At 35.9% G+C, this 27694-nt stretch overlaps 1 protein-coding gene across 1 annotated transcript; it reads left to right on the forward strand.

Moving 5' to 3' along the window:
- The first annotated feature begins 15278 nt into the window (after positions 1-15278).
- On the forward strand, positions 15279-27593 carry pskh1 (protein serine kinase H1). The gene is made up of 3 exons (XM_055173626.2): positions 15279-15670; positions 17589-18732; positions 24653-27593. Exons 2-3 carry the CDS (start codon positions 17788-17790, stop codon positions 24962-24964), a joined length of 1257 nt encoding a protein of 418 aa, XP_055029601.2. The 5' UTR covers positions 15279-15670; positions 17589-17787; the 3' UTR covers positions 24965-27593.
- The last annotated feature ends 101 nt before the right edge of the window (positions 27594-27694 follow it).

Consider the following 27694-nt stretch of genomic DNA (forward strand, 5'->3'; position numbering starts at 1 on the left):
TATCTCACCTACAGGCTCATCAGACTTTGAGGTGTGTAGTTTGAATGCCTTTGGGTGACAGTTTCATTGATTCAGCTTAACAAACAGCACAATATTGTGCTCAAAGGTGTTTTTGTACTAATCTGAATCAGCAGGGAAAAGGCGTTCATTTAATGTTGCTCAGAGTGCAATGTATATATTGTATATACTTACATACACATACATTCCTCATAGATACTTTTTTATTTTTTCAAATATTTGTAATTACACATCAAAAAACAAATTTATTAGCTTCAAACGAATCACCAAACGATGATAATATATTGTAAATATGACCGAAATGCTGTAAAGAAAGGCTTATTTCATACTGTAGATCTAAACCTGTCATTTACTGTAGGCGTGAAAACACTTAATGAGCAGATTGATGGGGGTTAACAGCATAAACCGCTTAACAACAAATGATTACAAATTGAACGACTGCTGCCATAAATATGAGCGTCTAGTTTGTTTTGGGAGGACATGTGGTTTAATGTATAAAGTAAATGTGCTGTTACAGAGGTTGTTACCTAAATCAGCTTTCATTATCTACACGCTCAACGCTGACTCTGCTCGGCTCAGCGGATTCTTAAGTCAGTGTGATTTATGTTTAATTTTTAGATTTAATTGGCAATCAATCATGTTTACCAATGCAGTAAACTTATTAAAGAGGGCAAAAGCCATTTATTTAGTCCAAGAACAGAAAACTTTAATGAGGGGGAATTGCACAGTGTCACGAAATTTGTTTTTGTTTGGTAATAGCGTTTCCTTGAGAAATTGTTTTGATATTGTTTATGACATGTGTTTAACACGGCAATGCAGATTGATCAAAAGCAGACTCTTAATGCTCCGACCTGTGTTTCTTTGCTGAAAGTCCAATTAATATTGTGTCTGAATCAGTGAATGTAGAAGAATCTATAAAAATATAGTCTATAGTCTAAATTAAATTATATATTTACACTCACCTAAAGGATTATTAGGAACACCATACTAATACTGTGTTTGACTCCCTTTTGCCATCAGAACTGCCTTAATTCTATGTGGCATTGATTCAACAAGGTGCTGAAAGCATTTTTTAGAAATGTTGGCCCATATTGATAGGATAGGATCTTGCAATTGAAGAAGATTTGTGGGATGCACATCCAGAACAGGAAGCTCTCGTTCCACCACATCTCAAAGAAGCTCTATTGGGTTGAGATCTGGTGACTGTGGGGGCTATTTTAGTACAGTGAACTCATTGTCATGTTCAAGAAACCAATTTGAAATTATTCGAGCTTTGTGACATGGTGCATTATCCTGCTGGAAGTAGCCATCAGAGAATGTGTACATGGTGGTGATAAACAGATGGACATGGTCAGAAACAATGCTCAGGTAGGCCGTGGCATTTAAACGATGCCCAATTGGAACTAAGGGCCCGAAAGTGTGCCAAGAAAACCCCCCACACCATTACACCACCACCACCAGCCTGCACAGTGGTAACAAGGCATGATGTATCCATGTTCTCATTCTGTTTACGCCAAATTCTGACTCTACCATCTGAATGTCTCAACAGAAATCGAGACTCATCAGATCAAGCAACATTTTTCCAGTCTTCAACTGTCCAATTTTGGTGAGCTTGTGCAAATTGTAGCTTCTTTTCCTATTTGTAGTGGAGATGAGTGGTAACCGGTGGGGTCTTCTGCTGTTGTTGCCCATCCACCTCAAGGTTGTGCGTGTTGTGGCTTCACAAATGCTTTGCTGCATACCTCGTTTGTAACGAGTGTTTATTTCAGTCAAAGTCGCTCTTCTATCAGCTTGAATCAGTCGGCCCATTCTCCTCTGACCTCTAGCACCAACAAGGCATTTTCACCCACAGGACTGCTGCATACTGGATGTTTTTCCCTTTTCACACCATTCTTTGTAAACCCTAGAAATGGTTGTGCGTGAAAATCCCAGTAACTGAGCAAATACTCAGACCGGCCCGTCTGGCACCAACCACCATGCCACACTCAAAATTGCTTAAATCACCTTTTATTCCCATTCTGACATTCAGTTTGGATTTCAGGAGATTGTCTTGACCAGGATCACACCCCTAAATGCAACTTGAAGCAACTGCCATGTGATTGGTTGATTAGATAATTGCATTAATGAGAAATTGAACAGGTGTTCCTAATAATCCTTTAGGTGAGTGTATATATATATATATATAAGTCTAAATAATATAGAAAGGGCTAATATGTATTATGTCAATCCTTGCTACTAAATAGTGTTCATCCATAAATACCTCTTTTATTGAAACCTCTTTAATAATATATAAATAAACAGTTATAATTTTGCTTGACTGATACATGTTATATGAACTGCATGTGTAAGACATTTCCTGTCAAAAGTGTATTTACTTTAATTTTGCTATATCTTACATATTGCGGATTGCTTACTTTTACGCTGTTACTAGAAAAAATCACAAAATAAAATAAATAAAATTCACTTAATTTTAATGCAGTTTATTTTAAGGTGTTCTTTGCTTTAAATGCTTTTTGTTTAGAAACATTGGTTTTATCATACAACTGTCTATACTGTTTGCTAAATGGCAATATACCATATATTACAAATAAAAGGTGCTGGTAAATACAGTAAATAAAACACCCTTGCCTTGGTTTATGCCCATAAAACATGTTGTTTTCTCTGTAATATGTGAGAGCTCTCAAACAGAATGTGTGTAAATCACCGTTTGTTATTTTTCTACCTCTTCTAGATATTAATATTTTATTGTTCACAAATGCCTCTGTAAACACAAACCCATCTTTCTGTTAGTAAGACAGATTACCTCCAAACACAAGTGAATCTTACAATCTTACTGCACACTCCTGCGGTGCATGTCCAATCGTTTTTAGGGCATTTGTAAGTCTTGCTTCATGCTTTTGCATTTAACCAAGTGATATTTCTGTTGAAGTAATGCATTCTGTACCTTCAACTAATGGTTTAAAAGTCAGTGCAGCTCATTTTATATGGGACTTTGGGCCAGGCTTGTGTTACAGTAAGGGAGCTGAAACACTTATTGATGTTGTCAGTGTACTCTATGGTGAGATGATGATATATATCCTGACAGTAATCCAGTAACAGTGTAAAGAGTAATGTGGATGCACTGTGGTTTTATAGCTTGTTGTTGCTGGCGTTTTAATTGCAGGAAGGCTTACCATTTTGCATTTCCTTTGGTCTGTTTTAATAGGATATATCTGTGGTGGCAGAGATGGAAGCAGCATCGTTTTTTTGCATTGTGGTGCATTCTGCTTGTAATTTCCAAGGACAAGGCTCTCTAATTAAATTAAACTGTTTGTACAGTAAAATAATTATAGGAAAGTGATCCAAGCTTGGCATTAGTTGTTGCAAGGAGGTAGACTATCTTTGAGCAGCAACCAACCAGTTGGCATTCCAGCGTACCCTATGTGGTCAAGAAAACATCCAGCTATTTACCAGCTTGTGCCAATCAATGCAATGCAAAGGTCATGGGTTTAATCCCAGTTAACACTTATAGCTGATTAAAGAAACTGTATAAATGATAAACTGATTAGAGATTGAAAGTGTTGAAAAACACTCTGAGCCATTTTTTTTAATTTCCGCCGGAATGTGGCATGCCCAAATTCATAACCACATACAGTTGAGTAAATGTAAAATTTTGATGTCATTTTACAGAAAATCCCTCCAAATTATATAAAACACTGTTAAAGGGGCTAAAAATGGTTGTATGTGTTGTCAGTCCTCTAATAAACACAAAAATAAATAGGCGCTTTTTGATGTTTTTTTTCAAAAGTCTGTAGTTGAAAGTGTATAACTCTGGCCCTGAGTGGTCCCGAAACCTGCAGAGAGTTTTGTTTGATTCCAGGTAGTGTCAGCTTGTAGAAAAAAAGAAAATTTGTCTCTATCATAATCTATGCAAAAGTAATTCTATTTCAAAGGAAGGGAGGAATAGTACCTTTTTTGTATTCAATTTCCGCCTAAAAACATTTGAAGTGTCCCCATACCCACATACAGTGGAATAAATGCAATATCTTTATATCATTTTCCAGAAAACCCTTTGAAGTTACATAAAAAGCTGCTTTTCATGATAAATATGATTATTTATGTTGTTTTTCATATGATAGTTGGATGTGTGATGATAATAGAACAAAAATAACGCTGTAACCTTTTTCAAGGGAATGAGAGGTTTCATTTGATATAAGACTTGCCCATGTTTGTCATATTTGAAAAATATCAAATATGTGAATATTAAAGGTGCAGTGTGTAATTTTTAGAAGGATCTCGTGACAGAAATTCATAATAATATACAAAACTAAATTATCAGGGGTGTATAAAGACCTTTCATAATGAACCATTATGTGTTTATTGCCTTAGAGTTTTATCTACATTCACCGAGGGTCCCCTTACATGGAAGCCGCCATTTTGTGCAGCCATGTTTCTACAGAAGCCCCTCACGGACAAACTTTTTTACTAAGTTGTCTCCAACAATGACATGTTTGTCCGGTGGCGGCTACCGTAGCTTCTCTATGTGATTCAAAAGCAAGGGGTGAGCAGTGGACTGAGCCGTTGGTTGCAATTCACAACCTCACCACTAGATGCCGCTAAAATGTACACACTGCACCTTTAAATGATTTTAAAAATATTGTGGGGGGTAGTGTAAATCAAATGTAAATAACTTTCTTACAGTAAAATATGTGTCAAAGTGATGCATATCTGCAGAAAGTATAGATTCTAAGCTTTCAAACAATATCACATATGGGGTACTGGGTCCATGACAGACCTTTAAAAATGTAAGAAATATTTCAAATTAAGTCATTTTGGACCCTGTACAGGATCCGCAGAGTTAAACAAGTTGAATAAAAGCATTGGCCAAATTTATCCACTGTAAAACAAAATTGGCATGAAGGTTAAACAACCTAAACCTACTTCTTTAAGTTTGGATTTGTGATAAGTTGACTTTACTTGGAAAAACGAGTTGAAATTGTTCAATTTGTTAAATTTAAGTAACACAAAAATATATGTTGAAATGACATAATTTTTTAACGTGATTTACAAAAAAATATTGCAATCTGACATATTGCTGACATACATAGGAACATTTACACAGTAATGTTATAAAGAAACAAACACATTTAAATAATGCAATATGGCAAAGAAATAATCACACATTTTGTGTTGATTTTGTGTTAAAATAAAACACCAGTTGTGTTAAATGTATGTTTTGTTCCAATAATAACACAGAGATGTGTTTTTAACACATCTGTTTTAAGAATTTGTTACAATATACAGTCATGATGAATGTGTAAAGTTATGGAAACTTTAATTGTTCAGACCTAACATGAACATTTTTTCACCAGTAAATGTGTTCACTGGGAATTGAACCCACAACATTTGCTTTGCTATTACAATGCATTACTAATTGAGCTACGGGAACAACATCTGATATCATCCAGTATGAGTTTATCACTGGAAACCTGAAACGTTCACATCTCAGTGCTGATGATGACGTTAATCACCCATAGTGCAGACAGTTTGTGCTTGATTTAGGTAAGAGGTCTGCTGGGCCTGCTGCCCTCTGTGCAGATGTTACACACACACACACACACACACACACGTCTAATACTCAGATATAATAACACTGCTTGCATTAATCAGATGCCTGTCGGATTGATTGGGGGAGGATGAGGTGTTTGATCACATTCCACCCTTCACTTCTCAGCCCGTCTCCACTGCGCTTGGCAGCTGTACTGATCTGTCACATTACTGCTATAGGGAAGGCCAGGTGATATTTTACGAATCCTCTGAAGATGAGCAGTCTAATGTTTGCTCAGATCTTGCTTTAAATTCCATTTCATCTTCACATTTTTGTTTCAGTACTTTATGTTAATGTAATCCTGAACAGAGAAGAAAGGTGAACATCTTTGACTTGCCCAAAAATCCAACCCTGTAATTGAATGTTTATACTTTCCCCTTCAATGATGCAAATAATTAAATATCTCTGATAGCTTAGAAGATTTGGTAACACTAATACGGCTGTGTTTGTTAACTTTAGTAAATGCATTAGCTATTAGCTATTAGCTATGCATTAGATTTTAGAGGGGCGGTTTCCCGGACAGGGCTTATCCTAATCCCAGACTATGCATGTTTGAGCTGCCTTAATTTAAAAACACCTTGTACTGACATATCTTAATACGTGCCATTTTTTTGTCTTAAGATCAGTGGCGGCCGGTGACTTCTATTTTTGAGGGCGCTCGATGCGAAGTTCGTCACAACATGTGTGTAGCTAGCCTGTCATGTGTGTGGTTCCTTTTTTCAAAATATGTGTTCTGCGCAGCGAGAGATCCTGTGTGCATCCAACCCATTCTCACCAAAAAGCGTACAAATGACACGCAGTGTGATTATCGTGCAATAGATACGCCAAATTCCGATTTTGCGTGCGTGTGGTGCGCCGGTCCTTCCCGTTCACTTGTGTGGCGAGTCGTTTCGTGACGTTTTGTTTATTGTTTTCTCATTTGTTTTCTGTTTTTTTTTGCCATTTTCGCTTGGGTTTAGGGTTGGAACAACTTTTTATTATATAAAAATGACATCCTAACCCAAACCCCAACTCTAACCCCAACTCCAAGCGACCATGGCTTAAATATAGATAAAAACCTAGAGAAACCTGTATATTAAATAACCTGCTTAAACAAATGTGAAATCTAACCCTAAACTCAAGCGAAAATGGTTTAAAAAACAGAAAACAAATGAGAAAACAATAAATAAAACGTCACGAAACGATTCGCCATATAAGTGAATGGGAAGGACTGGCGTATCATATGCACGCAAAATCGGATAAAAGAGACGCTCGCGTTTGCCAGATACTCGTATAATCTCATGTGTAATCAGAGTTTACTGTTAAAGGTGTCTCTTGCGTGTATTTTGTGAACGTGAGCGTCTCTTTAATCATAAACGGTTTTGACACCTGTGCAGCAGGCAAAACATGTGATGCACATGGTGCACTTATTTTGAAAACGCAAGCAACACACATGACACTCCGAACACTTATTTTGAATTAGCGACTCGGAATGAGCAGTTACAAGCCACCACTGCTTAAGATGTTCTCCTGCACCATTTATAACTAAGGCCTAGTCCTGAATTAATTAAAACACTGTCCTGGAAAACCGCCCCAAAATGTATTAGTAAATGCTAAAATTAACTTTAAAGGACAAGTTCAGTATTTTAGACTTAAAGCTCTGTTTTCAGATTGTTTATGATGAAATAGAACGGTTTTGACTGAAATTTGGACATATAATGCTGCCCCGAGAATTTTCGGGTGTTTTCTTCACCCTCCCACCTCTAGAATGGGTTTATAGGTAAACAGGAACAATCCTTCCTAAAATGCATTAAACTTTCATTTACAAAGACATGAAACTCACCGAGTGGTCAGGGGTGTTCACTGATATGCTCACGCTAAAGACGCATTCCAACAGGTTTTATCGTAGTTTTTGTCCAACTCCATTGACTTGTATTAGATGTGCTGTGATGTACGGTATTACTCCGCGCCGGGACTTTTTTTGTATTCTTGCAATTGGCAAAGGTGGATTATCGCCACCAACTGGGCTGGAGTGTCTATTATTCAAGCTCTCAGAGGAAGAATGTACGGGTGTGAGGCGTTTGGAAAAATAGGTCCACAAGTTTACAACGAATGGAAACACACCTGTTGGAAAGCATCTTTTGCAGTGATTTTTGTGTGAGCATATCAGTGAACACCCCTGACCACTCGGTGAGTTTCACGTCTTTGTAAACGAAAGTTTAATGCTTTTAGAAAGGATTGTTCCTGTGCACATACAGCCATTGTAGAGGTGGGAGGTGAAACAACGATCACCTGAAAATTCTCAGGGCAGCCACATATGTCGAAATTTCTGTCTAAACCGTTCTATTTCATCATAAACAATCTGAAAACAGGGCTTTAAGTGTAAAATACCGAACTTGTCCTTTAAAGTTAAAAAGTGCTTTTTTGTTAATTGTTAATTCATATTAATTAATGCATTAACTAATATTAACAAATATAAAGTGTTACTAAAAATGTAAATTTTTGACTTAAAATATTTGTGCTTTCTACAAGGTTTACAGACCCTTCAGAGTATTCAGTATGATGGTTGCGTCCCTTTAAATTTTGTTGTCTTGTGGATTCTCTATTGTGTCAGAATATACACGCAGCACTGCATGTGTCTACAATAATGTTTAAAATCATGAATACTTTCAGTTTCACACAGGATATATTGTTACATCAGCAGCTTTTTGCTCACACAGCAACAATTGTGCCATGATAGATAATAGCCTTTAAAATCCTTCTCCACATTCACTCATTAAATTCACGAAGACATAAAAGTAATTTATCACTCAGGAAATCCTGATATTGCCCATTCCAGCTTCCAGCAAAACTAGCACAAGCTCCCTTATTAAAACTCTGCCCAAGGGGTTAAATCTAGTTTACTTTCTGGACTTCTTTCTCTTCAACCAGAAGAGTGCTAGAGAGAGAAAATTTATATCAGTTTCTTTTTCACTCGTTTCTTAGTTTTGTGCCTTTTTTAAGTTTTAGGCGTCTCTCATCTCTCAGACTTTGATTGATTCATCTGAAAGGAATGGAGGTGTCTGATGTGCTGAGGTAGACAATGTAGGTAAACATGGAGGGGTGTATAAAGAAAGAGAGAGAGTGAGCAGATAAATGTTTGACATTATACATTGAATTATACATTTAATTGTATTTATTTATTTTTGCTGTAGCTTTTTTAACAGCAGTTTCAGCAGAAAATACAAACATGCAAGAAACACAATTTTAAAGTTCTGCAGAAACCTATTAAACATTTATGAATGAAGCAAAACCTGGTTTTACTTACCTATGGTCGATATGTCACTATATCCTAAATCAATAGTCTCGTACACATATGCCCCCCTGTTTTCCTATAGGGCAGTTTTCCAAGCCTGATCAGTTCCTGCTTCTTTTAGTTTTTATATGCACATACACAGTCCATATCAGTTTTAATATTGCTTTTATAAGTATCTCAAAATAATCGATTATACAGTGGAGCTCAGTGTGTGCGTATTTGTGTGTGTGTTTGTACTCTTACAAAGCTGTGATTCATTTTTTCACTACCGCCATATTTTAATTCCCTGCTGAGATAAGAATGGTCCTCGGAAGAGTCCCTGTGGAAATCACAGGAGGCAGTGGTGGGCCTGCAATTGCTTTGCGCTCAGGAAAACAGTAATGAATAATCTATTGGCACCACAGGAGGGATGGGTTAAATGGATATTGGTTATAGGAGGAAAGATACGAAGACCATCAGCAAACATTGCGTTGTGATGCTTACATTTTGGTACTTGGACATACAATGACCTGTTTTGTAGGCTATATAGTACACACTTTTCTATGATCCCAATGGTATTAGCCTACTTTAAAGCTACTTTTTCCACCATTGTCCTTCTTACTTTTTATATTTGTCTTTTGACTTTTTAAAGCAAAGCCCTTATAATTTCAGGTGTCATTTTATTAGGCACAAATATACATCCACATTTATCTAATCAAAGAGCAAATTAATTCAATTAACATGTTATTTGGTTTTGCAGGTTTTGATATACAAGGAGGCTCAGATGAAAATAGCTGTATTCTAAAAATACACCCAGAATGTTGGATATTAGCTTTCTGAAGGGTTATAGTGATTGTGGGTGACAGGTTCTTCATGTTTAATAGCCCGTCCACTGAGACATTATTCACATTTAATAAGTCTGGAAATAGCAAGATGTGGTTGCTTTGAGAGAAAAATGCCTCAGATAAATTTCACTACACTTGGATTCAAACTGACGTGGAGCTTTGGCCAGAACATGATAAACACATTACAATAAATGAAACATATTTATAGTACTCAACTAAAATAAACATAATTTAATATATATTTATATAATACAATTTAAGGTTTTAAATTGTCAGATTAATTTTATTTGTGTGCAGCAAGAAAAACAGAAAATAAGATATATACACTCACCTAAAGGATTATTAGGAACACCTGTTCAATTTCTCATTAATGCAATTATCTAATTAACCAATCACATGGCAGTTGCTTCAATGCATTTAGGGGTGTAATCCTGGTCAAGACAATGTCCTGAACTCCAAACTGAATGTCAGAATGGTAAAGAAAGGTGATTTAAGCAATTTTGATCGTGGCATGGTTGTTGGTGCCAGACGGGCCGGTCTGAGTATTTCACAATCTGCTCAGTTATTGGGATTTTCATGCATAACCATTTCTAGGGTTTACAAAGAATGGTGTGAAAAGGGAAAACATCCAGTATGCGGCAGTCCTGTGGGTGAAAATGCTTTGTTGATGCTAGAGGTCAGAGGAGAATGGGCCGACTGATTCAAGCTGATAGAAGAGCAACTTTGACTGAAATAACCACTCGTTACAACCGAGGTATGCAGCAAAGCATTTGTGAAGCCACAACACGCACAACCTTGAGGCAGATGGGCTACAACAGCAGAAAACCCCACCGGGTACCACTCATCTCCACTACAAATAGGAAAAAAGGCTACAATTTGCACGAGCTCACAAAAATTGGACAGTTGAAGACTGGAAAAATTTTGCCTGGTCTGATGAGTCTCTATCTCTGTTGAGACATTCAGATGGTAGAGTCAGAATTTGGTGTAAACAGAAAGAGAACATTGATCCATCATGCCTTGTTACCACTGTGCAGGCTGGTGGTGGTGTATAATGGTGTGGGGGATGTTTTCTTGGCACACTTTAGGCGCCTTAGTGCCAATTGGGCATCGTTTAAATGCCACAGCCTACCTGAGCATTGTTTCTGACCATGTCAATCCCTTTATGACCACCATGTACCCATCCTCTGATAGCTACTTCCAGCAGGATAATGCACCATGTTACAAAGCTCAAATCATTTCAAATTGGTTTCTTGAACATGACAATGAGTTCACTGTACTAAAATGGCCCCCACAGCCACCAGATCTCAACCCAATAGAGCATCTTTGGGATGTGGTGGAATGGGAGCTTCGTGCCCTGGATGTGCATCCCACAAATCTCCATCAACTGCAAAATGCTATCCTATCAAAATGGGCCACCATTTCTAAAAAATGCTTTCAGCACCTTGTTGAATCAATGTCACGTAGAATTAAAGCAGTTCTGATGGCGAAAGGGGGTCAAACACAGTATTAGTATGGTGTTCCTAATAATCCTTTAGGTGAGTGTATATAAATAAATATGTATTTGAGCACTGCCAGCATTATGGATGTAAAATTTGGGGAGACAATGTATTTGTAGGAATTCTGTGAATTAAAATGTACAAACCAGAAGCAATACTACCCAACAGATGGAGAAAGAATGGCTCTTCAAAGAACAAAAAAAATTAAAATTAAAATTTTGTATGCGATTTATGAGGAATAAACAATGTTATGGATGTGACATTTTTTCGTTATGGACTTGACAATTCTGAGATTTGCACTTATTTAAAGGCAGGGTGCATGATTTTTGAAAAACACTGAGTCGGGCCGAGTACCAAAACACACTTGTAGCCAATTAGCAGTAAGGGGTGTGTCTACTAACTGACATCGTTGCCTGGATTGTGTATGTGTGGGGCGGGTCTATCAAATGAAGGTCCAGATTATATTGGGGTAGGGGTGTGTTTCTTTAGGTGATTTCAAATGTCAACATTGACTTTCAGAGATCATGCACCCCGCCTTTAAGTATTGAAAATAATATGCTTTAGAGACTTTGTATGGGTATTTAAACACCAAATATTGACATCTGAGATATCAGTATGGTTAAAACCTTTGGGTAAAAACTTTTAATAATAAGGTTTACATTTGCAATTGCCCATATGTAAAAAGACTGTAAGGATGTAATTACATTTAGATTTACTGTTCCAGTCCATTTTTATACTTTATATTTTTTAATCTCCATAAATATACAACACTTTTATTCTTCAAGTTCTTTAAACTGCCCACTATTGAATTACTCATAGTGAACAGAAAGTTCTCACCACCATCAGAGGTCATTAAACACAACATGGTTTTCAGCACCACATACAGAATTAGATTTTACTTTGCTCCCATGAAACTCAGTTATTGAAACACTTTGACTCCTTCACTTTTCCCCATTAGTGCCTCAAAGAATATTCCGAACGGAGAGATTTCCTATCCAAAGATCCTTCACTTCTAAAACCTTGACTATACAGTATCTCAGTTCAGTTTTCTTGTCTGGGGACCCACGTAGGCCACCTTAGAAATTGAAAAACATGTGCGAACTAAGAATAGCAAGTCTGCAAGAAAATGTGTCTAGAATTTAAGCTCTTTCATATAACAGATATAGTGAATATATATAGTATATATAGCTTCTATAACATGAGTTAAACTGTGGAATTGAAAATGTCATGTTGGTCATGGGTCTTATGATTATTTCTACTCATGTAAATATTTGGATAGATTAATATCTAATTTACATGCATAAGCTTGGTTACTACTGTAGGTAATTTGGGCTCCATTTATTGCTCTGGCTCCTTATCAATATCATTTGAATTGTTATCATCCCCCTTTGCCTGTGGACCCCTAGAATAGTTCCCAAATTCTACCCCAGCTCAAAAACATTTAGACATCACTAAGGATTTTCAAACTGGACTTGTACTCAGATGACTGCCAAATTTAGTGCTCATATTGTCTGTTCCAGCACTCCAGCCCTGACAGCACCATAGGGTAAGACTGATTATCATGAGAATAATTGAGAGAGAGGAAGAGTCAGAGCCGCTTTTAATAGAGCTGTTTCTATCTTCATACTGATAAATAATGCACAGCAGTCAGCATATTTGGATTTAACGGATGATATTGACCTTTTTGGGCAGATAGTGAATATGGAGAGGGACGAGGAGGCAAAGAGAGAAAGAAATTGAAAGAAAGAATGTGAGATTGTGAATGAATTATGAGTGAGTGAGTGAGTGAGAGTGAGAGAGAGAGAGAGAGAGAGAGAGAGAGAGAGAGAGAGAGAGAGAGCCTTGAAGGCCAAGCAATCAATCATGTTGATATTGTTGGTTTGCTTTGCATATTGTTATGAAAATATAAAAGCAAACATAGATTATAAAGTGACAAAGTCAATTTCCCATTGAAGAAATCAAGCCAAGCAACCTTTTTCCATAACTTATTACCAAGACATCATGTGAAATGTATTGGTTAACATATCATTGCAAAAAAAAACATAATATAATATATTCTCTGTGAGATACAGGTTGACATTTTTTACATATTGCCTAAAAGCTGTAATATCTGTGCAAGGTAATGTCTGGATCAATGCAAGAAGACTGGAGGTGACTGGAGGTGAGAGTGCCTTAGTGCCTTATATATATATATATATATATATATATATAGTCTCTTTTGTTGCAAATGTTATCGCACTGTTCACAACACTTTTCCTTTGTGCTTGTCTACTGTATGTGTACAATACAATTAGATAGTTGGTGCCCTTTTCCAGTAACTGATGGCTCTCAACCAGCATTTCTCTTCTGCACGAACACAAATCCAGTGGCATTTACTCTGTGCATAAGATGTTACAACGCATTCACTATATCACAATCTTTTTCTATTGAAGCAAGTTGCATTTTTGAGTATTAATATCCCAAAGTCATATAAAGCAAGGGTAAGTCATATGAAGTACATTAACTTTTAGTATATGACTCTTCAAAATTGTTATAATTTCTTATTATAGTAACACATAATAGTTAACTACTACCTTTACTATTACAGCAAAATGAAAAATGTAAGGGTTTCAGTGAAGTACTAATGATTTGAATGATATATTATTATGAAGTCACCATGTTTCCTTGATTTAGCATTAACAACGATACATTGTAACTAAGCACACAGCTGATTGTTACCATTAACTTTTATAGCAGGAATAAAAAATACGATGGAATTCAATGGGTACAATCAACGGTGTGCTTACCATCATTACCAAAATATCTTCTTCATGATTTATCACAATACTTACAAAATATTTTTTCCTACCAAGTCAATGGTTACAATCAGCTGTGTGCTTACAAACATTTATTTAAAATATCTTCTTTTGTTTTCATCAGAAAAAATAAATTCATGCAGGTTAAGAACAAGATTAGGGCGAGTAAATGATGACTGAATTTTAATTTTTTATCTATTATAATTAAATCTAAAGTAAATGAAAAAAACTGTATGGAGTCTGCTGTATGAACTACAGAACAGCACCATCTAGTGGTTGTATCAAAAACCGTGAGGCATTTTGTATGACATTGTTTTGTACAAAAATTTGCAGAGTGTGCAATTCTTTTAACAAAGAGAGGGACTGCTTTAAGAGATCTCACTGACAGTTAATTATAACTACTAAAATACTGTTAACGTATTTATTTTGAAATCATCATTATCAGTATGGCGAAATTGTTTTTTATAAACTATATATATTTTCCTCTATGGATATTGTTTATAAACATTTTGAAAGATTACAATTTTTCACATTCTAAACTTTATTTAGCAAAGATCAAAGTTTGATTAGCACACATGAAGCAGGCTGCGATAAATGCCGGTGGGAAACAGATTTTATAACATAAAAGTCCTCAAAGTCAAAAAGTAAAATTGGAACAAATAAGTTTAATATTTTGATAAAAACTTTAAAACATGAATTTATAATACGTTGCATTTTACAATAGTACAAAAGATAATTGTTTTATAGTGATAATACAACTTTACAATATTCGCTTTAAATATTTGCAGCAAGCTTTGTATAAAAATGTAAATATTAACTCAAATACGTATAGAACAACAAGGTTTGTCTCGTTTAAATACATTTTGGGGATATATTTTTATATTTTTGATATGGTTATTTTACAAAAGTTTACCAAACTGACGTTTGTAACTATATAATTTGGTACAAAAAAAGTATTCAAAAGTTGTTTGAATGGCACATGTCTCATACATTGCAATACAACTGTAACGTTAAATGTATAACATTTTATAAAAAACTTATAATGTGCATTAAAGATTTTACTTTTGCAGAGCATATGGTTTTCTCACTTCCTCAGAATGAAGAAAACAGAATGTAAAACTGCAGTGAAAAAGCATATTTACAATATTCATAACCGTGTTAATAACAATGCCATATCATATTTTACAATGTTTCGTGTTATATTTAAACACACGTTAGGCTACATTTACATTACATTGACAATTAACATTATTTCTAGTTTATTTCTAGGCCATTTTTATTGTTTTGTCTTAACGATATTTGTTGCAGGGGTCGAAGCAGCGGAGGTCTTTCCCTTTCTAAAAGAAAAAAAAAGAAGAAGGGGGAGAGAGAAAGAAAGGTCTACACAGGAAAAAAGGTGGTCCCGCTCCGAAAACACCGTTTCCAAGCAGGCGGTCTCAACTTTTTCTCTCCCGTATCGTGTCTTCGCTAAAATGATACAAATCCATTAACAAGCTTTACTTTTGGACTCAGCATGTTCATGTTAGCAGTCACTGGAAGTTTGTGTTTTTGGACTGAAGTTTTATAAATCTGACGTAAAATGGAGAGAGGAGCTGAATTTGGGCTGAGGAGGCTGGCCCTGGGAATCTCGCCTTCTTCTTACTCCCTCCATCGGCTGTAAGAAAACCCTTCTCGAGGTAATTTTAACCTCTTTTTGGACTTTAAAAGTTTGCTATTTTGGTTATAAATAGATACCGTTATGATACAAGCCGCATATTGACCAAAATCACGAAGCATACGTTCGTTTTTTTGTTGATCCGGGCCTCAAGAAAACAATTGATTTCTGCTGGCCGGAGAGTTTTGGGTTTTCAGGGGGTATATCCGCTATATCGGTCAATTGTCAACATTTTAACGATAACAACAACCATGTAACATGACTGACTCTGATAAGGCCTAGCGGCGAATAGCCTTGAAGAAAATGTGTGTAAAGTTTTGTGTTTGAGCGGTGAATAAGTGAACAAGTGTCTCAGTTTTAGTCTTTGTGGGGGGCCAGTGGAAATTTTTGTGTGGTAAATGTTGATTTCTGTCTCATACAGAATAACGGATTTACTACATAAAGTGCTAAATTCATGTTTTGTTTAGTAGTATCTAGGATATTCGTTTTATTACCTTACTTTTCTATGATACAGCTAACTTACTGCCCACATAAACATTCTGTACAATAACGCTATATAAATACTACAAGTATTTACTATAGTAAAATTCCTAAATGCTACAGTGTTTTTGAACTTTACAATAGTAAGTATTAAAGTATACTACAGTATAGTTTATCAATTTATAGCATACTAATACTAGTACTGATACAGTACAGCATGCTACAATTTACTACCGTTTTCAATACAATACTCCATACTGGTTTGCAGCCCAAATGTTAATGTGCACATCTTAAAACCAGTGCATTTTAACGCTTTTAACTTCAAGCCTCTGATTGTCCTCAAAAATATTTGAAGGCCCCTTACTCACAAAATCACCTAAAATATTCTTGGCATCCCACCAAGAAATAACATATATTGATATATATATATTATTATTACTACAATATTTTAGATTTCCGTAAACATCTTTCCTAGAAAACGCTGACCCTGTCTGTCTGTCTGTCTGTCTGTCTGTCTATCTATCATCTAAATAACTACTGTCTCTGTCTATCAGTCTGTGTCTGTGTACATCCGTCTTTCTTTCTGCCTATCTGTCTATCTATCCAATTTGTTAAATTGCAGTTATTATATAATAATTATATATTTATTAAACAAAAGATGCTGTTTTTTCAAAATCAGTATCAAAAACTATTACTATTGACACTTGACATCAACAAACCTGTATATCTAACTTTTCACATTTCCTTACATATATGTTTCTTAAATATTAACCAAATTACAGCATTTCTCATTTGCTTTGGAGCATTTATCGAATTATACTTAAAATTTTGTACTGTACTTTTTTAATTTCAGTAAGTAAAGTTACACATTATTGTACATAAAATCTTGAAAATTCACATTTACACTTTTAGTTTTCTTATGTAAACAAATTACAATGACATTGTTATACAAAGCCTATTCCACAATACAGCATTACAAAAATAAAAATTCCTATCCTATACTAATCCTATCCTTTCCTATCCTATCCTATCCTATCCTATACTTATCCTATCCTTTCCTATCCTATCCTATCCTATCCTATCCTATCCTATCCTATCCTATCCTGTCCTGTCCTGTCCTGTCCTGTCCTGTCCTGTCCTGTCCTATCCTATCCTATCCTATTCTATCCTTTCTTATACTAATCCTATTCTTTCCTATCCAATCTTTTCCTATCCTGTCCTGTCCTATCCTATTCTATTCTATTCTATTCTATTCTATTCTATCCTATTCTATTCTATCCTATCATATTCTATGTACTAATGTACTTACTCTTTGCACACATGAACAAGAAACACATTTTTCAGAGATCTGAACTTTCATTTTGAAAAATAAAATTTCCATTCGAGAATTGAACCAAAGAGATTGAGAAAAAACTGTGAAAGATATATTAAAGCAATAAACTTTTTTCTTTTGGTTTCAGATCAACAGCAAATTTCTCATTGCCTCTTATTTGGACAGTACTAAGGTTGAAGTACTGAGGTTCATTGTTGAAGTGAGTGTGGGGCTGGAAGTTTCCTCTTGTGGCATTTGCCGGTGTGACTCTGCACCGTGCACAGATTGGATATTGCCTGTGAGATGAGGATGTGCTGTTGGCAACAGGAAGGAAGGATTTTGACGTGATGGGGTGCAGGACGAGTAAAGTCCTCCCAGAGCCACCCGCTGATGTCCAACTAGACCTAGTCAAAAAGGTAGAACCACATCAGACCGATGTCTATAAAAACTTTATCAGATGTGACGGTGGGGCTGAGAAAACGCCGTCCCCTCAGGACCAATGCCAGGCTGCGGCAAAGTTGAGTCAGTCTCCTCCTCCGGCTAACATCCAGCCGGAGCCGGCTGACCCACACCGAAAGAAAGTTGCCAAATACAGGGCCAAATTTGACCCTCGAGTGACCGCTAAGTATGATATCAAAGCTTTGATAGGTCGGGGCAGTTTCAGTCGGGTGGTACGAGTGGAACACAGGAGTACGCGGCAGCCGTACGCCATCAAGATGATCGAGACCCGTTACAGAGAGGGCAGGGAAGTGTGCGAATCCGAACTCTGCGTCTTGAGACGCGTGCGGCACACCAACATCATCCAACTGATGGAGGTGTTTGAGACGGCCGAGCGGGTTTACATGGTGATGGAGCTGGCCACTGGCGGAGAGCTGTTTGACCGCATCATCGCCCGTGGGTCTTTTACAGAAAGGGATGCTACACGAGTGCTGCAGATGGTTCTTGATGGGGTAAAGTACCTCCACATGCTGGGCATCACGCACAGGGATCTAAAGCCCGAAAACTTACTTTACTATCATCCTGGTGCTGATTCTAAGATCATGATCACAGACTTTGGCTTGGCCAGCACAAGGAAGAAAGGAGATGAATGTCTGATGAAGACTACCTGTGGAACACCCGAGTACATCGCTCCTGAGATTCTCGTTCGCAAGCCATATACTAATGCAGTAGACATGTGGGCACTGGGAGTCATTTCGTACATACTGCTCAGTGGTACCATGCCTTTTGAGGATGACAATCGCATGCGCCTCTATCGACAGATCCTCAAAGGGAAATACAGCTTCTCGGGGGAGGTAAGGATGGTGTGAATATATGCTATACTTTAACATTGGGCAATGGGTGACTGACAGTATGGGTCAAAACACCTGATTTGATCAGTATAAGCATGTGTTTTCACGGGAAGTTGATCCTGTAAATGTTTTGTTGCTACTGTAGCTTTATTATCTACCAGTTGTTCAAACCTCAACCTGAATGATGCGCATATGTGTACATCAAAATATACATGTAACATATTGGGTGACTGACATCAACACCGGTGAGCTTTAAATTAAAAATCATGTACTTAAAGGTCACGTTCTTTCTGATCCCATTTTTAAACGTTAGTTAGTGTGTAATGTTTCTGTTAGAGCATAAATAATACCTGCAAAATGATAAAGCTCAAAGTTCACTGCCAGGCGATATATTTTCTTTAACAGAATTCGGCCTTCAAAGCCTACAGCAAACGGACGGTTTGGACTACAGCCCTCTAATTCCTGCTTTAATGATATCAGTAAAACAGTTTTTTGACTAAACTCCACCCACAGGAATACGTCAGTCGCCAGCTAAGCTAACGGCAAGCTAAGCTAACGGCAAGCTAAGCTGCTATCGAATCACAACACACTAAACAAACTACAAAATCAGAACTCGATACATTTTTTTGAAGAAGGGACTTCATAGAACAAGAAAGAACATCAGCCCGTTTTCAAAACAGTGAAAACAGCGCTATACAGATAAGTAAATTGTGTGAAAAATACCGCTTTTTTTTACACGTGAAACATGAACACATGTTATATTGCACACTGTAAACACAATGAAAGCTTCAAAAACACAGAAAGAAAAGGACCTTTAAACATTTTAGATACCAAACACTATATAGTAAAATGTGACCCTGCCTGTAAAAACCTACTTTCTACATAAAATCATCGTACATAATGGAAAGAACATAAAGATATCTTTAATATTGTCTGAGTAAGACCTTGTCAAAGATTTAAATTAAAGTAAAATCAGTGATTGAAATTAAAATTAGATGTTCCTCATCAAAATTTATGCTCCTTTTCAAAATTCGCAAATAAAGAAAAACAAAGAAATCCGAATTAGGTGCAAATTATTGTCAGAGTTAATTCGGCAAATGCATCTCCATGTCCTAATTTATTGTAGGCAATGTAGGCAATGGTGTAACGGAAATAAAATCACCATAAATTGTCATGAATGCGATTTTCTTGGTTTTCTTTTTGTTCGTTTCAACAGTCAGACATGTATTTAGCATTGAGTCCAGAATTTTTTTTAATTGTGATATTATGAAAATCTACTTTTTCTAACTATAATGCATAGTGCTAGTAGGCCTAACATCCATATGCAGAACAAAAGTCCGGCATCGTCCATGAATTCGAAGTACAGGCGGAGATAGCAGCTTTACCTAGATACTTCCTATGACAAGACCCCTGTTCCAAGATGGCGGCGGTTTTGACGCATTAGAACCCCAAGGCGACATCTAGTGTATATATCTACGATTTGAGACAACGTAGGGACGAAATGCGCTCAGTTTGTCTGTTTAGGGTTACTGTAGAAACATGGCGTGACTTCCGTTTATTATGGGTGAAACAATTACACAATCCCCAAAAGCTTTAATTACAGCTGTCCATTTGTGCTCATTTCTGTGCGATTCGGCAGCATGTTTGGGCACCAAATACAGAGTTGAATCAGAGATTTAAAAAATTGATAATTTGACGTGTCCTTTAGCCATTCTTTTGGGATTTTTTTAGTAACAACATAACTCCCATAATAATTAGTTTTTTACATTATATTATTTAGTTTTGCATGCTCCAAATGTACCATCCAGCTGGTTCACAATAAAACAATACCAAGGTGAATAATCGACAATTATGTTTTTTTGTTATAATCATGCAGCCCTATTATATTGCATTTCTGTCAAGAGATCCTTTTTAAAGTTACACATTGCACCATTTATAGTTTTCATTGGCTGATGCTAATACACATTGCGTGAAAGCTGAGCGACTGATAGCTGGAAAAATGCTAAACAAGATCACAAAATTGCTTAATATGAACATATTTTCGCAATATTTATTTAACTGGCTTAAAAATCTCTCTCTGTCAGTTTTTAAGTTCGCCAATAGCCAAATATCTGATACATGGGTCTATCACTATCTATTACCTCTCTATAATTTAAGGTGAAATGTGTAATTTTCTCTGGTGAAATGGATGTTGTTGTTCAATCTCAGGTTACCTGTTTTGTTAACCTGTGCTCTAGTGACGTGATAGATGTCCGTGGTCTAGTAAGTGTGTGTTTATGACCGGTCTGAAAGAAATCTGTCTACTGTTGTACCACTTCTTGAGGTCACTGAGGCTTTACTCAATCCATTCAGAACTGCATTCCTCAATGGAAATATTCCCAACAAAGCCACCAACACAAAAGGCTATAATAGTCCTGCCTCTACGTCTGGCTTTTGCCTTCATGCGCTCTGTTTCTATTTATCACAAAGTCTTTTCAGACACTTTAAGCTATTGCCAAATATTTCGATTTGACCTTGGATTTATTGATGAGTTTATTTGTACGCTTTAATTTTCATTTGCATGTATATTTGTTGTGCTTGTGGTTTTGGGTGTATCTATGTGTTTGTGTTAGCTGGATGATAACCAGAACACTTTTACTATTGCGTGTTATGCCGCAGTAACCCCCTGCGTGAGCGTGTGATGCAGGGCCGCAGAGTTCCTGGCAAAGCGTCTGCGTCAGGGCTTCATTGCTGCTGTGAGTCACAGACAAGACGAATGTGAGCTTTACAGGGAAAAGCCCTGGAGGAGTCATGCTAACCAACAAAAACCGAACAATGTTTTGTTTTCTCTCTTGCTTATAGATGTGCTAGTGTGTGGCCAGTTGTCATAACATACAGGATATGCACTGCTAGTCTAAAGATGTGACCTGATAAGTGAAAAATTAACTTAAAGTAACTAGTTCATACGTTTTATGTTGCTGTCTGCTAAAATGTTTGGTTTAAGCGGAACAGGCAGAGGTGATACATGTCTTTCTGTTTCACTGAACTTGAATTATGCTGGCCAATATATGCATTTTATAGTTGATTTATAGTTATATTTTAATTTCTGTTTACTATTTCTTTCAATGAAAAAATAATAACTTTATAATGGTTCCAATAGTCTAAAGATATGCAAACATACAGCCACAGAAAATATTAATAGACCACTCCAGTTTTGTGGACATTTCACAAGACATGAAGTTTTATTAAGTTATTATAGCATGTTAAAATTTCCACTATGTAGGTGTGAGCAAAAATGTGCCGTTTTGGATGAGTCCTTTTAAATGCAAATGAGCTGATCTCTGCACTAAATGCCAGTGTCTTGGTTGGATAGTGCAGATTATTATCCCCTTCTGACATCACAGGGGGAGCCAAATTTCAATGCCCTATTTTTTTACATGCTTGCAGAGTATGGTTTCCAAAATTTCATCATTCAATCATTTTCTAGATTTATAGAAGCACTAGGGACCCAATTATAGCACTTAAACATGGAAAGTCATATTTTCATGATATGCCTTTAATCATTATTTCTAGATGTATTTCAGTCCAGTGTCTGTTGAATTTCAACAAAAGCAAACATCGGAAGTGACATAAAATCACCCAACAGCCAATGTTTAAGACTAGGGGCTCAGCGCCGTGCCGTTCTAAACAAATTGAACACATTGTTTTCTATAAGTATATGCTCACAGTATAAGCCTGTCCGCGGCGCCCAGCTTTGACTCAGGAAGTTGCTCAAATCCCTGTCGCGCCACTCACATAGTAACATCATATTTGTCCCAAATCATTAACGATTAACATTGGCTGCTAACGTATATTTTGCATTTTGAAGTAGACGCTATCTGACTAAACTCGTGCTATTTAATGTGCACATCCGGTTTACGATACCTCCGAGTTGTCCTAGACGCTGAGCTGCACTGTTGTGCGACAAGACCCATGAAAGACATGACTAAAAATCTTTTTTTTTTAAATAGCATTTGCATATGGTTGTTGAGAAATTAATTTGAGCTTGTTTTCTCTGCAGTATTGAATATCGGAAAACACTGCATCTTTTATGTTTTGACCATGTTTTCCCAAATTCAGTTTTTAGTAAATAAATGCAAATAAAAACATAATTTTTATTAAGAATTTGGCAGAAAAGTTGTCGGTAGTTGACAGAATGACACAAAAATTATCATTTTACTTAAACACATTCCTTTAAAAATCTAGAAAAACAGAAAGGGACCATTAAAATGGTCTCTCTTAATTTGTTTCGCAGCTGTATCTATCATATCTACAATCGTGGAAGAGACCACTTCAGTTTTGCCTTTAGTAATCATTTCTAAATGTATTGTGACGTTTCAAACCAGTTTCTGTTTTTGAATTTCAACAAAAGCAAACCTTTAGGAATAGGCATGGGCCGGTATAAAATTCTGGCGGTATGATAACCTTTAGCAAAAATACCACGGTTTCACAGTGTTGCAGTATTGCCATTGCAACACTTAAATGTGTTATTTTCAAATGCCATGTAAAAAAGCCTTTAAATTATATCTTTAAAAATATATATATATATATATATAATATTTTAGTAATGTATATTAAATGTAAAAATCAAATCAATCACATGACTTAATGATTTAATGAATTTTGTATAAACACAGCTCATACCTGAGACGGTATCGCAGAACATTGTAGTGGTTTTGAAACCTTGACTGTTTAAAACCTCGGTATACCTTGAAACCGGTAACCTGCCCATGCCAACTCAGGAGTGACAAAGTCATCCAACAACAATGTAAAAGACTGAGGGCATGCCAAAACACATGAAAGATGTGAATAAAAATCAGGGTTATTCCATTAAAAATTATTTTTTTGTGTGTGTTAGTGTTGCATTAGTGCTGTTTAAAATGAATATAAACTTGTTTTCTTTGCAGTATTCAAGATCTGAAAACATTGCATATTTTGTTAGTTTGTCTGTTTTCAGTTTTCTGCAAATAAATGCAAATGAAAACATTATGAAATGTTGTCGGTAGTTGACAGAATAAAAGCATCTGTTGATCATTCACACGTGAAGCATCTCAGTAAGATTAAACCCTCACTGTGAGTCTACATGATTTAATGTCTGCATGTTTTTGCTTAGGAATTACAGTGGCTGTATCATTTCTATAGTAAAGAATTGGACAAATTTTAAAGATTTAAATGGATTTAAACATTGTTTGGCCAAAAATAAGTGTTTTCTCAATTTAAAATGAAAGCAAAAATAACAATCATGAGTCTGCTGGCGCCCTCTGCAGGCATTTGTTATAATACACATAATGCTATTTTTTATTACATATAATACATTGTCATTATTATAAATCATTTTAAAGATTATTGCTCACTTTGGTTTATTTCTATTACAAAAAAAATATCAAATTACTTCATTATCAATGACCAAAATAATTGTTAGGGACAGTCCTAGATTAGTTAAAGCATTTCAAAATTATGTGATTTCATTTTGCCATTCATATATTTTATAATTGAGGATTTCATAAAAAGTGTAAAAATCTTATTTCATTTTCGCGAACCCAATCTTGTGTCTCGCCTCGTATTGGGGAATGTCTCGTCACACCCCTATGCATTATATCTGAGTGTATGTCATGTGATTGGGGTCTCAAAAAGGTCTGGAGTGTTAAGTGATCTAAAAAGACTGTGAAGCATAACTAACAAGGGCCCTTGTGGCTCAGAGGGAAGTGCATGCAGCTAGCAACAAAAAGGTCATAGGTTTAATCCCTGGAAATGCATGTAAAATCTATAGCTTAATTGCACTTAGTCACTTTGGATAAAAGCATGTACCAAATAAATGCATAAAATACAAAAGTCTAAATCTTTTGAGAAAGTGAGTTTTATTTTGTTAAAACTGTTTTTTCTATCATCTCTCTCTGTCTGTCAGCCATGGCCAAGTGTTTCCAACCTCGCTAAGGACTTTATCGACCGTGTCCTCACAGTGGATCCTAATGAACGGCTGACTGCGGGCCAGGCACTTAAACACCCTTGGATTGTCAGCATGGCTGCTTCCTCCTCCATGAAGAACCTGCAGCGATCCATTTCCCAGAACCTCCTGAAGAGAGCCTCATCACGCTGTCACAGCACCAAGTCGGCCCAATCCACTCGCTCCAGCCGCTCCACCAAATCTAGCAAGGCGCGACGCGTTCGCGAGAAAGAGCTGAGGGAACTCAACCGAAGATACCAGCAGCAGTTGTAATGGTTGACAATATGTTTCCTACTAGTTCAGACAAACAGTGGAGAGCGTTGGAGAGCGCAGAGCAACACTGCATCTCGACTAAGATGTCAACTTCCTCATCACGGAGCCAATTAGAAGAAAACTTCCTTTTGAAACTTTCATACGTTTTCTCTTTTTCTGCTGTTTCTCTTGTTTATTACCTGTGTTTTATTTATTTATTGTTGGTGTATTTTCATTGTCATGTTGTCTTTGAAATTGTCTCATTCATCCTTTTATCTGATTGTATCTGTTGAACAGAATTTTTACTTTGCTGGAAGGACTGAGAATACATGTTGACTGTTCCAGACCTTCCTGATTTTTGCTGTGAATTATTTGTTTTGGTACACTGTCAGAAAAAATTCCCAAGTTGTCACTTGTGTGGTACCTTTTAAAAAGGTCCTAATATGTACCATTTACATACATATATGTATACATTTGGTACCATTATGTACCTTAGTTGTACTAATATGCACTCGTTGGTACCAATATGTGTTTTTGAGGTACCATTATGACCTCTTTAGGTGCAATGGTGTACTTTTTGAAAGGGTACCGCCCCGGTGACAGCTAGGGACCATTTTTCTGACAGTGTATCCACAAAGTCAGTTGCTCTTCTGAGAGGGGAAATGTGCTGTTTATGCATTATTGAAAATAAATCAAATGGCCTTAGAAAAGTAACCATGCAGATCACATTTATAAGGACATTGCTATCTCTTGATATCAAGGGGCTACAATTGTTTCTCTTGTGCCTTCATTTTGTTAAATTTTTTTCTGCAACCCAGCTAATATAGACATCAATGTTAATATCCGTTGGTAAAAGAAAGAAAATTTAAATCTAAAGAAAATTATTTTAGTAAAATAGTTTAAGACTCTTAAGTCTCAAGATTTGGTTAGCGAAAAATTTACTATGCAATTTAAACTTTAAAGTTTGTTAGCAGAATTGTGGCAGTCACCTTGAGGATGATTCATGACTTACACTGTTGGATCTGTCTTAACATGCATCCTGGTCATTTATCATACTAACTAATATTGATCACTCTGTGACAGTGGGTGGCTCAGTGGATGAGAAGGCCGAGCTGTATGCTTTGGTTTCTTTCATTGACCCCAGTTATTTTTCCTTGAATAAGCCACTTGAACCACCATGAGGGCCTTGTGACAGCCTTTAAATCTCACCCCCCTCTGTTAAAAAAGAACAGAGATATGCCAAAGACATTCTCATGTGCCTATATAAAAAAGAACCATTTGGGGAGAAATGACTTCTCATAAAAATTTATACTGTTAAAACTGTGATAATATTGAGAATTCTGGAAGTATATGTTTTAAATAAATCCATTTTTGTGTAGTTTTATAAAAATAGCAATATTTTGGATATTTGTTTTAATAACAGTATTTGACAAAAGAAATACTTAAAACTTTGTTTTCTTTAACATTATTTCACATCTAAGCTTGCATAATTCTCAAACAAACTTTAGAAAATAATGTATTTTCTTCTTTTTTGTTATGTTTATTAATTAAATTCAACAGTTTGTAAAATAATTTTAAGTATTCTGGGTTGTTTTTTCTAAGTTTAAAAATTATTAGAAATTTAAAACACATTTAACATCAGGTCATTTATGAGTGTAAGGTCCATCATACAGTACATTTTTCTTTCAACAAAATCCACTATAGTGCCTTGCTGTCAAAAATGACTTTGGGTAATTATTATTATTATTATTTTTTTTGGGAAGACCACTGTTGTTATGTCTCTATACCCCAAATAGTTTTTCTTACGAAAAGTGTTATTTTAGCCTATAAGTGTCTGTTTGATTCAATTTACTAGTGAGTCAAATTGAAAATGGCAATGAAATGCTCTTAAAAGTGCAAAAATAAGTTTGATTTAATCTTTTATCAACATGCATGTAATGTGTGTTTGTAGCTACAGTTGAAATAAAACTTCAACTGTTGTTGGTTTATTGAGTTAAATCCAACAATGTCTTTTGAAAAGATTGTTTTTGTCTTTTTTAAATGAATTTTTATAGAAATGTTTGTCAACTTTTTCACCCAAAATAGTGAAATCAGTAATATTTTGTAAAATGTTGGAATTAAATAATACAAAAACAAATTTCCTGACATGTCTGCACATGCCTTTAACCCTTTCACCACCAAATATCAATGTAATCTGCTTTCAATCTGGTGTAGCTTGACAATTCAAAATGTAATTTCTTCTGTATTCTTCCAGCTGTATGTAAGGCTAACTCATATTTCCACATGTGCAGCATTTACGTCATGATTTGTGTTTATGTGACAAAATAGTAAAGGCAGTCTGCCCTGCTGAAAACAACAATAAAACCATTACAGAAAATTCTAATGGTTTCCATTAAAATACCAATAGGAACCATTAGCTTTTACAATTAAATCCACTACACTGTAGTGTGTTTTGGGCCATATTCCACTAGAACCAATACATATTTCATTAGAACCAATACATAGAACCAATACATACCATTAGAGAACAACAAAAACTAATACACTATAGTGTGTTTTGGGCCATATTCCACTAGAACCAATAAAATTCCCAATAAAACCATTAGAATTTTCTGTAATGGATTTATTGTTTTTTTTTTTTTGCAGCAGGGTGAGAAAGTGGACAAGTCTGTTTTCTCTGAAGCAAAATGTTAAAAGTTTTTTTTACATTAAGATACATTTTAGTCATATCATTGCTTTTGTATAGTTTAT

The sequence above is a fragment of the Misgurnus anguillicaudatus genome, chromosome 15 (assembly GCF_027580225.2).
Source record: "Misgurnus anguillicaudatus chromosome 15, ASM2758022v2, whole genome shotgun sequence".
Lineage (NCBI taxonomy): Eukaryota > Metazoa > Chordata > Actinopteri > Cypriniformes > Cobitidae > Misgurnus > Misgurnus anguillicaudatus.

Excerpts from the sequence above, each read along its gene's own strand:
- pskh1 (XM_055173626.2), top strand. The coding sequence starts at position 17,788 with ATGGGGTGCAGGACGAGTAAAGTCCTCCCAGAGCCACCCGCTGATGTC. Across the intron at positions 18,733-24,652 it reads AATACAGCTTCTCGGGGGAG|CCATGGCCAAGTGTTTCCAA; the intron begins GTAAGGATGGTG and ends TCTGTCTGTCAG.